Consider the following 13,917-nt stretch of genomic DNA (forward strand, 5'->3'; position numbering starts at 1 on the left):
GTGAATATTTTTATAATGCCACTCATACAGTGCTTCTGGCCTGGTTTTCTCTTGGGTATTTCTTTAACTTGTCTTTTGAATCAGCTTCACCAGATTCCTTTAACATAGTCATCATTCCAGCACACTTCTTTAACACCACAGATATATTTTGAATATTTTTTTCTTCAAATTGATCCCATGACAACTTATTGAGGTCACGTGTACACCTTATTTATATTGGTGACCCTACATTGATTGCCACATGGCCAAGCTAAACTAGCAATTAATTTAGTTCCATGCTGGATAGCTCAGTTAACAATATTCTATCCAGAAAAGGATATCTTCAATTATTTTGACTATATTGGTGTGGATTTTCCCCATTTTGTTCCCAGGAGAAAAAATAAATAAAATAAAAAGTATGGCAGCATAAACATTCCAGCAATGTAGCAGTAGAGCTGCTTAGTATGAAGAATAATGACGGATAAGAAGAAACACATTACCTTATACTGTTTTTATTAATAAAGACGTTAAATTTTCCTTTACAAAACAATGCATTATCTTCACTATCAATCTAAAAACGGGTCAACGTAGGTTACCCACAAAACATGCTTTACTCAGAGAATGTTGCTTCTGTTAATTCCTCCTCTGCCCCCCATAGCATGCGTGACACCTGCAAAAGACAAAAAAAAACATAATACCTGTTAGGATAGGACAGATCTACATGTTACATGTGTGTAACTGCTTGTTTGCATTGTTTTACGTTACAAGATACAGCAGAAAGATGAACTGTAGAGACTTCAGAAATTTGAGACTTTTTTAATTCTTTATTTTGGCAGATGATGACAAAGCAGTTTCATTAATAAGCATATTCAATATTTTCAAACAATGGTGTCTAGTGTGTTCATCAAATAATAAAAAAAAAAAAAAAAAGGTTAGTGATGAGCAGGAGCAGGTAGTTGAAAGGTTAGCCTTCTCTGCCGGTTAAGCATCTAGGTCGGTAAGACTGTGTCAATGGCATTAGTGTATCTCCTAGGTGGTGTGTAGGCCTCTAACCTATGAGGCAATGGGGGTGTGGGAGGGGAGGGAAATTGTAGGCTTATAATACCCTGTGACATTATGAGCATTGAAAGCCATCTCTTGGGGGTGGGTTTATGTTTCTATAGCAGTACTAAGTTGTCCACCATAAGGCGGTTGTGTGTATAACAGCAACAAGTAAGCACAATTTTCCATACATAAATAACATCGGCATAAAAGCAGAAGGTAAAACTAAAACATTTGGTGACTTTGGTATGGTCAGCAACATTTAGGTTCTCATTCTCGCCCTGGTACAAAGGGAGTGATCGCTGAGACGTCCCAGTGATGGTTGGTTCTCCAAGGGGTTGCGTCAGATATGCCTATTGCCTGGAGGAAGGCCGGGCCCTCTGTGGGCCTTATTGCTCGCAAGGTTTTCCTCTCTTGGACTACTGTGATGGATCTTGGGCAAGTCCAACAATCAGCAAGTCCTGAGGTTTGTAGAGCTCCAGTAATGTATTTGACTTTCTACACAGTAGTGTGGGCCTGCTGAGAGATCTTGCAAGATGGTGATGCTGTTTGATTCAAATTGAAGCAGGGTTTTCCCATTTTGTGCAATGAGCCTTTGTTTATCTGCGATGGATTGGAAGCACAGGATTATGTCTCTAGGACCTGTGGTTGGAGCTTGGGAGGATTTTGTGATGCGGTATGCCCAGTTGAAAGCAAATTGTTTAGCGGATTTCATAGGCAGTATGATTGCGACTAGGAGCCCTATGAGGCGGGGAATATTTTAATGTTGCGTTGTCTTCCCCAGTCATCCAACTGGTCCACTCGAGTGGATAGAGTGGTGTGCAGTGATCTTAGTTGCTGGACAGATTCACTCAGGGAAATCATCCCTTGTTTGAAATCCAGTAGGACCTCCTCCCTAGCCTGTACCCTCTCTGCCACTGCTTGCACTTCAGTCTTTACCAGAGTCAGTTCTGCCGAGAACATGTTTTGAAAGTGCATGTCTTGTTTTGTTGATGGGGGTAGTTTCATTGGCAATGGCTGGGGCTTCGGCTATCACTATTCCTGCTGCGGGCGGTGTGGGGGCAGCTTCAGGCTGAGTTGCAGCCATACCTCTAGTACGCGCAGGGGTCGCCAGCATCTGGCTGATATCTTGCCCATCCTTAGAGGTGGGTCGAATAAGTTTCTTGCACACCATGTTTGACACCTCAGGAGCTGTATAGCAGGTCTCTGTAGGTAAGTTACTGTATGTGTCCAGATAGCCCCAGTATGCTGCACTCCGTTCCCGCGGGACTCCTGCGCGGTAGGCCTGGCTTCCCCACCACTGTGTTTAGGCACTCGCAGGAACAATTAAAGGCATCTGCCAGATTGGGACTGCTTCCTACATATGGTGGTGGTGTTTCTGCTTCGATAGAACACTTGTTTCCAAAGTTAGTTGGTTGTTCAGTGGCGTGATCTGAGCTATTGGAAATGGCGTCTAGCTCGGTGTGCTGCTTGGCTCCACCCCCATTGTGGGATTTTTTTTTTTTTTTTTTTTTAAAGAGTTCCAAGTAAAATATACAGCAGAAGCCAACCAGTAGTTGGCTACTTTTGCACTGACCTCTGACCCTATACATTCTAAATCAATACAAATGGTTCAGAGAAGGGCTACTAAACTGGTTCATGAATTGCAGGATAAAACTTATAAGGAGAGGTTAAAGGATCTTAACATGTATAGCTTGGAGGAAAGACGAGATAGGGGGGATATAATAGAAACATTTAAATATATAAAGGGAATCAACACAAGGAGGAGACTATTTAAAAGAAGAAAAAAAAAAAACACCACAACAAGAGGACCTAGTCTTAAAAGGGAGGGGCAAAGGTTTAAAAATAATATCAGGAAGTATTACTTTAGTGAGAGGGTAGTGGATGCATGGAATAGCCTTCCAGCAGAAGTGGTAGAGGTTAACACAGTTAAGGAGTTTAAAGGGACACTATAGTCACCAGAACAACCACAGCTTATTGCATTTGTTCTAGGGGGTAGAATCATTCACGTTATAAACAGTCTTTTCAGAGAAAATGCAGTGTTTACATTACACAGTCTAGTGATAACTTCACTGGCCACTCCTCAGATGGCCGCTAGAGCTGCTTCCTACCTCAATCTTGCCTAGTTTGAATCACAACATTCAGTATCTCCTCCCTCTACATGCAGACACTGAACTTTCTTCATAGAGATTCATTGATTCAATTCATCTCGATGATGTCAGTGGGCAGGTCTGAAGGAAACAAAGCAAGCAGCTCCAGACTTTAATACAAGTAAGATTTTACTATATTTAGGGAGGCATGAGGGGACCAGGGTGGCTAGATGGTGGTTTTAACCCTATAGGGTCAGGAATACAGGTTGTGTAGGATAGGCACAATCCTAACTATAAGATATGGCCAGGGACTAATGAAAGTATTTAGAAAATTGGGCAGACTAGATGGGGCGAATGGTTCTTATCCTCCGTCACATTCTAGGTTTCTATGGTAAAGACCTATTTTGGTTAAGTGCACTTGCCATGACTTGGCTAAAATTGAAAAACAAAGCATACAAAGTATACATCGATACCATCTATAAAACGTATTATTCTGGCCTACCTACCAACTATCACATGGGTTGTGCAAAAAGAAAAAAAAATTGGAACAAATTCCATCTCAAACCTAAAACGGCAGTCAAAAATCTCCTTGAATTAAGATGTTTTTCTGCCACATATTAAAGCTTATATACTATATTTCGCAAGGATTCACCCAATTGCTGTTTACACATCTGTACAGACTGATAAAACCACCTCTTCAGGCAGAAAATTCCACATCCTTGTACTTAAAGGGAAACTATAGTGTCAGGGAAAACAATGTTTTTTCCCTCTGCGCTGGCTTGGGTCCGCCTCTGTTCCTCCCCTAGATGTGAGCCGGCAGGGGAAACCTAATGCAAGTGCCCTAGGATTTCCCCAATGGGAAAGCCTTATACAATACTTTCCTATGGGGATTCTGGAGACGCAGGATGTCCTCATGCATAGCGTGAGGACATCTGGTTGACAGCCACTAGAGGTGGAGTTACACCACAAAGCTAATTATTGCAGTTAAAAAAAAAAAAAAAAAAAAAAAAAAGAGAATGTTTGCATGGTTAAGGGTGCTGGGACACTGCACCCAGACCACTTCAATGAGCTGTTAATTTCCTTTCTTCCAGTCTAAACACCTGACCTCGTGTCCCATGTATAGTCCTGTTCATGAATAGATTTCCAGACAATGTTTTGTATTGACCCAATCACATGAAAAACATTTTATATACAAGTAATCCCTGCAAAGCCAAAGCATAACATGCTGGAAACTCCCAAATACTGCAAGCATGGGTATTGGGAAGGCACAAATTAGCATACAGCACTTTAGCAAATGTCAGAGCACAAACAAGCACCTCCAGAGCATTTTGGAACCATTTTGGAACAAGAGAAAATTCAAATATGTACACCTGTTAAAAGGAAACTGAGGGAGCAGCAAATTACATTAACAAACCTCGTTGTCTGTTGAACTGACGCCCACGAACTCCAGTCCTTGCAGGTTGCGGCTGTAGCCTCACTCTCCGGAAAGGCTTTGGTTGGCTGGTGCTTGTGTCTAAAAAAAATAAAGACATTTATTTAAGAATTTTTACACACATCTCAATTATGATAGATACATTTCTTTATACATTAGGAGCAATATAATCATGAACCAAGAGGTAGCCCCTCTAAAGTTTAGCAGCTCTCTTAATAAACTACAATGTCCCATCACAGTATATTTACTTTGCGTCCTCTTCCTACTCCATCATTCATTCCCCCATTCCATCTATCCCATCACTTGTTACACCATTGTCCGTTCCTTCACTGTAACTTATATTCACAAATATCCTCCCTTCCCTATAACCTCTAAATTTCACATTTTGCAATACATTCATCCCACCTGTGTAGGAGTAGTGACAGGTTTTCAATGCACGATTTGGTTAATGAAATTACATCACTAGCTCCCAGTATCCATCTCTCACAGGGGTTAACAGTGTGAATAAAATATTTACCTGCAGAACTACTTGAAGGATCTTGGCTTGTGGAAGGAAGATCTGATTCAGGTGCTTGTGCAGCTTCCTCTTCTTGCTGCGACTCAATCTCTATTGTGGATTCAGAGCCAATTCTGGAGGAAATTAGAAAAAAGTCTTATTTAGTACTACATTTGTTATGTATATGTCCAGGTAGAAACCTCAAATTACATAGTTATTAAAAAGAGACTTGTGTCCATCACGTTCAGCCTTAATTTCTTACATATGATTTTGTGGTTGATCCAAAACCAAGAAAAACTCCTTCTTGAACCCAGAAAGGCAGTGAACTTTCTCCTTGCATGAAATGGCTATTACCTCACATATTAAAAATTATATCCCAGAAAATTATGTTTTTGCAAAAAAATCATCCAGCTGCTGTCTGTACAGACTGATGAAACCGTTCAACACTACTGGTACGATTAAATATTTTGGAACTTTGCAAGAAGGTCAGTACGCAAGATGATTTTTTAATATATTTACTTACAAATACATTTGTTAATTTTATTGGATGAGGTTTGCAAATAATTTATATATTTTTTTATTTATAAATCCACAATTTTTTCTTGCAACTGGTGCTTCCATCTTACTTCTCTGAGAAAGTATATACAGAAAGAAGAAATTAAAAATGTTGGGGTTTCTTTTTAATCTTTTGCAATCTGTGTCCTGGCTGTGGCCAGATCATTTGTCAAATCTTTAATAAAACAAACAAAAAAAAATATATGTCAGTTTTATTTAATAGTTACATTTTCAGATGGCTCCCCATTAAAGTAAAAATAATTTATATATATATATATATAACACACAACAAAGTTACCCTTCAGATTCTGCTTCCACAAAAACCTCATCTCCTTCATCGGCTGCTCCGGAGTCCACACCAGTAGTAACATTCCCAGTTGATGTGGTGACCATTGGAACAGACTGGGATGCGTGATCTGAAGTGTCAGCAGCTGTGTTCTCCGCAAAAACAGAGACTGAAAAAAATAAATAAACCAAAATACAGTTTTATGGGAATCAATTTGTTCCTGTATTCCAGCAAATGTAAAAGTTGCCGTTCCAACTGTTGTGGACTAAGCACCCAGTGAAGAGCCAGCATCATGGAAGTTTAATTCACAGCCTCTAGATGGCAAAACGTTGCCCATCACTGACCATTCCTGCTCTGAACACAATACTCTTGCTGCAAAATCTGAGTTTGTGATCACAAAGTAACTTGCAAATCTGAGTGTGTACAAATGAAAAAATACATTTGTTTTAGCTATTTTTTTTTTTTAAGAAATCTGTGACATAGTAAACTTTACACTATTCTAAACATAAGATTGGTCTCTAATTGTGCCAACTCATTATGCATTGCTGAATATAAGAAGACAAATCCACAAGTTGTTAATGACAAACTGTAACCATGGCCCATATGTGATATAAAAAAAAACCCAAAACAGATTAAACAATACATATACACAAATATATAGGATAAGAGTTTTCTATAGGATACATTACAGCCCAAAAGGTTATTCAGCATGAAGTAGGGATTATTTATGTAGCATTGGGCTGTTTATTCATGCAATATTAGAATTTTTGGCAAATTAATTCCATTAATCCAAGTTAATGGAGTTTATGTCTGCAGAGATAACGCACTTTTACATAACAAAAATGAAATGTTATAAAACATATACAGAAAGACCTGTTAGTGAACAGTTAAGGTGCTCTCCAAATGAGTGATTAACCGATTAAACTGAATAAAGATTATGAAATTATTGCAAGATGAAAAATGTATTTTTTTATGGTAACTAACAAAATAAGTTGCAACTGTTAAACTAATCTAAAAGTGATTTTAAATACAAAATCTTCATCTGGTTGCAATAGTAAAGATTAAAACAACCAGCAAGAAGGAATCCATACATTTAAAGAGGATTTAAAACAGTCTTACCGACTAGAGACTAGGCCCACTACCCAAATCCCGACTGTGCCAGTTTCTGTTCAGCCTCTTCATTTCACTTTAACTCTCCTGCAACCCACCATATTAAATCTGCAGAAAGGTTTTATCTAAGAGTTTCAGTGTTAATAAGTTAAGCAAAGCGATTTCTGCAACATACCTGGCGCTGCTACTTGCAGTGGTGTAGTTGGAACACTGCGGCCACCAGACTCATCTTCATGCGCAAGAAACAGAGGTGTTTCATACATGCCTAAACCTACCAATAAAAGTAATGGGACAATACTTTAAAACTACTATACAGTCCAAGTCCCATAACGCACATTCTCTGCCTTTAAAACATACTTCAATTTTAGTGTGGCAAACACTTCATTAATGTCAGTGTAATATTAGGCAATAAATACACAGCAAAGTAGGATATCCAACAGAGCAACACATGTAATTTACTACTGGGGGAAAGTATAGCAAAGGAAAATAATGGTCTCAGCAAAAAGACTTGAATGTTCTAAAACAAAGACATATGAAAATGAAGCCTCCATCACCAAAAACAACTCCAAAAAAAAGGTTATTTAAAAAAAAAAAAAAGTCACCCCAAAAGTAAAAAATAAAAAAAAATCTATTAACACAGCAGGAGATAAATTCTAAATTATAGACTATAGCATTAGGAATACAAATATGCATAACGCTTTAGAGCCCTAGTCACATAAACAAAGTGATTTAACACCTAAATGGAAGAGAATTGAGCAGTAAGGCTTCAGGAGTATGATTTATACACAAAAACTGCTCCATTAAGCTACGGTTGTTTTGGTGACTAGAATGCCCCTTTAAGGTTTGCATTTCTCACATAAGGGAATAGACTATTCGAGATCGAAAGCAAAACAGTGCACTGTGACCGGGGTAGCAAATGCAGTCAAACATACACCCCAAAAAACAAACGTGCTAAAAAGTATTATATGAAGAGAGTAAATAGAAACAATACCCATCAATCATGAACAAATACCAAACTCTCCTCCGCTTTCCGCATCCCAGAATAAATTAAAAAGGACTCACCTCCTTGTGATGCAAGCTGTCCGAGATCAGAATGACTAGAGCTGGCCTGTGGCATGTCTTCTGGTGGCCCAAACCTAAACCGAGGAACACCAGCAACCTGAGGTGAACTAAATAAACCATATTAAAAATATTAATGGCAACAGAATTCTTATTTTATATCCAAATATATATAGCAAAATTATGCTTCCCAAAATTCTTGCCACACAGTGAGATGTGTGTGGGAAAATAATTAGTGTTAAAAAAACAAACAAAAAAAAAAAAACTCGGAACCCCCCACCCCACACATTTTCTTGGTTTTGTGAATAATATGTGCATTATTAGTGCAACTTAATAAAAGTAATTCAACATTAATTATTTTTTGTCCTGATTAAGAGTATAGAATGTCTAGGATTTCAGTTTATTTTTGGTAATTACAGTTAAATTATAGCTCTGCAAACAGAGCATATGTCAGTCTGGGGCCACTGATTCTGCCCCTAGCTGATAGAGTATCAAAAGAAACCTGGGTTTCCTTGGTACCAGCACGGATTTAACCCATGCTGATACTTTTTGTCCAATGGTGGCCTACAGCATCATGCAGTTAAGTCCTGCACGATGGCATAGACCATCATGTGGGGCTCAAGTGGTTAAAAGCCTGCCACATCATCATTTTCCAAGTCAGGCTTGCATGTAAATGTTGGCTAGCCATTTAAAGTTTGGGGAGAGAGTGTTTTTTGACAGACTCAAGCACCCTGTTGAGTATAAGTGATATTCAGTGCATTGCTTCTGCTTACTGTGGAGTGGAATACTGAACTGGGATTCTTATAGAGACTAAACAGCGGTCTGTGTTTGGGAAGAGGATTATGGACAAATAACAGGGTGAAAGTTAGTGGAATAAAAAGGAAATGGTAGGCTGAGGAACTAACGAGGCTAGGTTGAGTTAGGTAGACACAAATATTAATCTGCATTCCCAAATACTGATCCATTCTATCAGACATGGCTTATAGATATCTCCTGTTAGGCAAATAAAGAAACAGCTTAACATAACTTACTGTATAGCCTCTGCAAAGCCATCTGTGCGATGTGGTACTACAAGAGTAGGGGTACTGGGCACGGTCCTGTCTTCATCATCAAAAAAGTGTTGCTGTGATGGTACAGATGGTATATGTGATCAGTTCAAAGTATCCCGACTCCCATACAGAAGACCGCAAAAAGCTCAACGCCTGATTTTATTAATTACACCAGGAATTGTGGAGAATTGATCAGGAAAACCACATTGTTCGTTGAAAAATATGACATTCACCTGTCAATTTTCCACAGTTAACTATATAATATTTGGTCCACAATGAAAGAATGTAACCATGCACAACTCACAACCGGGTGGAGGGGAAAAAGAGGAAGGAGCAGATGTAGGAGTGAACTACTACCACCACCAGATTAATGTGTAAGGCTGAATAATCTTAAACAGTACAAGGTTATTCACTAGAGTGAGAATCCAAAGTGAATTTCAAATACAAGATAAAAATAGCCAAAGTGGAAACAATCTCTAATTCAGCTACGTTTTCAGTTGTGTGTGTCCTTAAGTTTGAAATTGACTGAATTCTCATTTTAGTGAATAACCCTTTTATGCACAATCCAAAGCCTTCTTTCAAAGAAATAGAGGTAAGGGAATAAGGGAGAAGAGACAAGCTCAGACTAAAATGACAGAAAGGAGAAAGGTTGTCTTTTAAGCAAGACACTAAACACCCCAGGGAATGGAACTCCTTTAATGACCCCAAATAGTATTGCATTTAGTAGGCTGGATAAGAGTACCCTCTTGGAAAAACCAAGTTGATATTTGATTTGGTTGTGATGGAACACTGCAGAAGGACACATCCCCACCCATTGGGAATAAGGAACGGCAATGGTGTTAATCTGGAAAAAAGGCAATGGAGGACAGATCTTCCTTGCTACTCTCGGAAAAGGGAAAGGAGGAGGAATCAGAGGTAGGAAACCATCGGCACTTCAGATGTTGTGGACTGCACCTCCCTGCTTTGCTAGTATTATAGCAGTAAGATTATAGGAGATTTTGTCCACAACATCTGGAGTGCCAATGGTTGCGATGGTTGCCAACTCCGATATAGAAAATAAACTTCAGACCAACTATCGGTGAAAAGCATATATTATACTGCAGAATTGCTCATGTCACCAGTTGTCCTCATCAAGGTACTTCTCCTGTGGGTAACTGAATATCTCTCCTGACTCATGTAGGAAAATCAATCTACACTCCATGTATACCAATAGACTGTAGCTCAATGAGAAGTCTTTGCAAGGCAGGTTCTCTGAGTAATTGAGTAAGACCTGTTCACACAAAACACGTCAGCAGGCTAACTGTGTTTGGACTGGTCCTTTAACGAGGAGGACAGGTTCGCTGGACAAAAGAGTCAGTAAATGATACTTCCCAATTTGAAAAAGTATAGAAATGGAACATGGGATTTAAAAAAACACACACTCTAAACATTTGCTAACATGAGTGCATAGCTCAAGTTCTGTACAGTTGTTAAATCATAATCCACATTTTAACTTACCATTCCACCAATGCCAGGGGTTAACTGAAGGCCACGCCCAACAGACTGCCTGCGTGCCATTTGTATTCTCTAAAATGGAAGACATTGGTAGACAAGGCATTATGAACAATACATTTCAACCATCGGCATACACGTGTGTTGCTGCTTCTAATGGAATATGGACTAAACTTTACTGTATTCATTCCAACAAAATGCAAAAAAAAACAAAACACGACCAACCCCCCCCTCCCCAATACATCCCTGTTTGTTTTCTACACTTCAAATGATAATTATAGCAGTAATGCATTGACGGCTTTACAAAAATGTTGCTCACAATAGCGGAATACTCTTCTCTAATGCATAGGAGGTATAGTTTGATTGTTTTCTAAGATGACTGAATATTAGCAAAAGTGCAGTGCTCAACACCTACACCAACATGAATTCAAATAAAAATGGTTCTATAAATACAGATAGAGAGATCCAGTATTAATATTAACATTTATTCGTTTTAAGTTTTGTAAACTGTGTGCTTTACTTAAAGGAACACTATAGTGTTAGCAATACAAAGGTAAATCGTGTTAGTGTCCATACCTGTGGTGGTGGTCCCAATTCCTGTGGTGGAGCATGGATTGTTAGACGAGGAGGGAGTGGATGAGGTGGTCTTCGCGGTGACTGGGGAGGACGGGGGCATACTCTGTCTGAAGCAGATGATGGTTGCTCTTGTGCCTCTTGTGTGAAAGTAGACTCAGCAGGCCCAGTGTCACCTAAAAGTAACAATTGCATGCAATATTAACTTTACAGTTCTATGCATTTTTAGCCATATATTCAAACACACACTCTTTCCAAATGGATGCAGTAGCAATTACACTAGGACATTGGTCATCAAAACCATATAATTATATAACGTAGAATCAGTAAAGGGACACAGAGAATCACATGCCTATGGAAGTAAGAACAGATTTGTTTTATTAGGTAAAACAATGAACTGACAATTTCATTCAATCATTGTACAATATAAAATGTCTCATCTTAATTTTATGAAAATAGCATATGGGAGAGGAAACACACACGACTAGCAATATCACCGTGGAGATCTGTGAACCAATATATACAAATAACCTGAGGTTACTAAAGGGGAAAAAAAAATGGATATGCAAATATTTTTTTTTATTAAACACATGATTTGGTTAAAGTTTTTCCTTTCCATTACCAGACTCAATACTGCAACACACCTCACATATACATAAACGTATTTCAGACAGCAACTTTACTTGTGGTAGCGGTAGAGTGAGTTATTGCTTTCACACATACCACTGTTTTGAGAATCAGCAGCTCTTTGGTTCCCATCTCCTGTACCCATACTTTCTTCTGTCTCTGTACCAGGATCTGTACCTTCAGCTCCCTACAAAAAAAAAACCAAAACTAAATCCTTAGATTATAAAGGAAAACAGGTTTGATATTCATAGCAATGACAACAGTGGGTAACATTCTAATTTTGAAGGGTTACTCCAAGTACCATATACACTTCAGTGATTTCAACCATCATGGTTCATCCGCCTGTATGAGCATGGTACAATAGTAATGTGATTAAACAGCTGGAGGTTTAATTATACAAACACACGATGGTCATCCAATAATGGTATGCTTCTCCCAGCCACCCAGAGCCCCACCTCTGACATGCTTCCTTCTGTAGTGAGGAGGAGTGACATCACGGAAGGTGGATTGGGTTGTAAGAGGGAGAGTGGTGCATGCAAGGGTTGCTCCAACCAAAAGTGTAGTTTTGGAACAGTTGCTTCTTTGTAAATTTACACATTTAAACTAAACCCGGATGATCATAACTTGTTAACATTTCATGTGATGCTAGGTTTTCTTTGAAAATGTATTTTAAAGACTATGCAACGGACAATGCAGTTCAATCCAGGCACAGCCAAGGCATACAGTGCAAATAAGAGAAACACAAACATTGCTTCCTTCTCTGTATTGTTTCTCTAGGATGGCTACCAGGTGCAAAGAACAGAGTTTATAACGATGAGTGAAAGGGATCGATGATGTAGGAACCCAGGTTCTGGACACAGAGGTGTTGATATATACACAATTAGATTATATTTTCCCCACACCTCACATTTGTTAATTGCAGGGGATACATAAACATTATAGATCACTTTTCTTTAAAGTGAAACAAGCACTTTTCAGAATGCTTTAATATAGTGTACTCCCGTGAAGCTGCATGGTGCAATGGTTAAACATTAACTCCTGGTATTATGGGGAGTGGGGGGAATCTGAGATGCAAAATACAGCCTTTTGTCACCAGCAACCGTAACAGAAAGGCTATTTCTTAAGCTGGTCCAGAACATAAAGCACCCTACTGAAATAATTGATATGAACGGTTAAAGCATTGACTTCACTCATTGCATCCATTTTTAAGACAGACATTGCCAGTTACCTCAGCTTCGTCTCCTTCATAAGCTTCATTTCCATCTGCACTTCCAGTTTCTTCGTTACTTTCATCACCATCTCCCATGCCGGTGTCATCATCATCTTCTTCCTCATCCTCCTCATAGTCCTGTAAAGAGAATAAATAAAACCATTGAACATGCTCACGGAAAATTCTAAAATTTCTACTTGTGATTATTGCTTTCCCACCAACAGTTGTACCTCCTGGTCTTCCTCATTTTCATCATCCTCCTCTTCATCACTATCTATCACAATAACATCAGCACGCTTGGGAGGGGTATCCAGAGAGGATTGTACAGTTTGGGACTGATCAGAGGACTGGGTTGCCATGTCCAGAATAGATTGTGAAGTCTCCTCACTGTCTTCAATCTGTGGATAGTCCAGGGAACCACACTGTAAGACCGTGTAAAGATTTAGGATTAGCTTTCTGGCACACGCTGCATCACGCTTACTGCAAATGGCAGACAAAATCTGTTTTTGGGTCGCCAAGAAAGCTTTTTATAGGCTAGTCACTGGAACAAAGAACTTGTATGTTTTACACAGTAGAAACAGAAAGGACTTTGGCAAAGTTCGACAGCTAACCAAAAAGGTTAGTTAAGGTATATACCGTCAATTTGATTCCTTTTTTTAAACTTTCAAATTGAATAAAAACACTGCAAATGCAATTCACAGTAAGTAAGCAATACACAAAAATAGTGACTACATGTAAGGTGTAATCTCCAACGCAGGTTACAAGCCTACTGACAAATGTCATACTTTAGGCATTGTCATCTATAGAAATAGGATTACACAAGGTCGTGAGTAATTCTTCAGTTAGGCCAGCTGCTTAATAAAATCAAATAGGACCTCCATCATGTTAAAATCTTACTATGGATGTACCGAGTGGCAAC

At 38.9% G+C, this 13,917-nt stretch overlaps 1 protein-coding gene across 1 annotated transcript in view; it reads right to left on the reverse strand.

The window, feature by feature from the left end:
- Positions 1–475: 475 nt before the first annotated feature.
- The window catches only part of TPR (translocated promoter region, nuclear basket protein), a 73,598-nt gene continuing 60,156 nt past the window's right edge, over positions 476–13,917 (reverse strand). Inside the window, exons 40-51 of the mRNA XM_063426687.1 lie at positions 13,229–13,420; positions 13,017–13,136; positions 11,885–11,975; positions 11,165–11,337; positions 10,595–10,663; positions 9,080–9,171; positions 8,052–8,158; positions 7,165–7,260; positions 5,892–6,048; positions 5,060–5,172; positions 4,525–4,623; positions 476–649 (exon numbers count right to left, since the gene is read on the reverse strand). Coding sequence (XP_063282757.1) covers positions 594–649; positions 4,525–4,623; positions 5,060–5,172; positions 5,892–6,048; positions 7,165–7,260; positions 8,052–8,158; positions 9,080–9,171; positions 10,595–10,663; positions 11,165–11,337; positions 11,885–11,975; positions 13,017–13,136; positions 13,229–13,420 — 1,365 coding nt within the window. The 3' untranslated portion in view covers positions 476–593. The remainder of the gene's footprint in view (positions 650–4,524; positions 4,624–5,059; positions 5,173–5,891; positions 6,049–7,164; positions 7,261–8,051; positions 8,159–9,079; positions 9,172–10,594; positions 10,664–11,164; positions 11,338–11,884; positions 11,976–13,016; positions 13,137–13,228; positions 13,421–13,917) is intronic.

The sequence above is a fragment of the Pelobates fuscus genome, chromosome 7 (genome assembly GCF_036172605.1).
Source record: "Pelobates fuscus isolate aPelFus1 chromosome 7, aPelFus1.pri, whole genome shotgun sequence".
Taxonomy (NCBI): domain Eukaryota; kingdom Metazoa; phylum Chordata; class Amphibia; order Anura; family Pelobatidae; genus Pelobates; species Pelobates fuscus.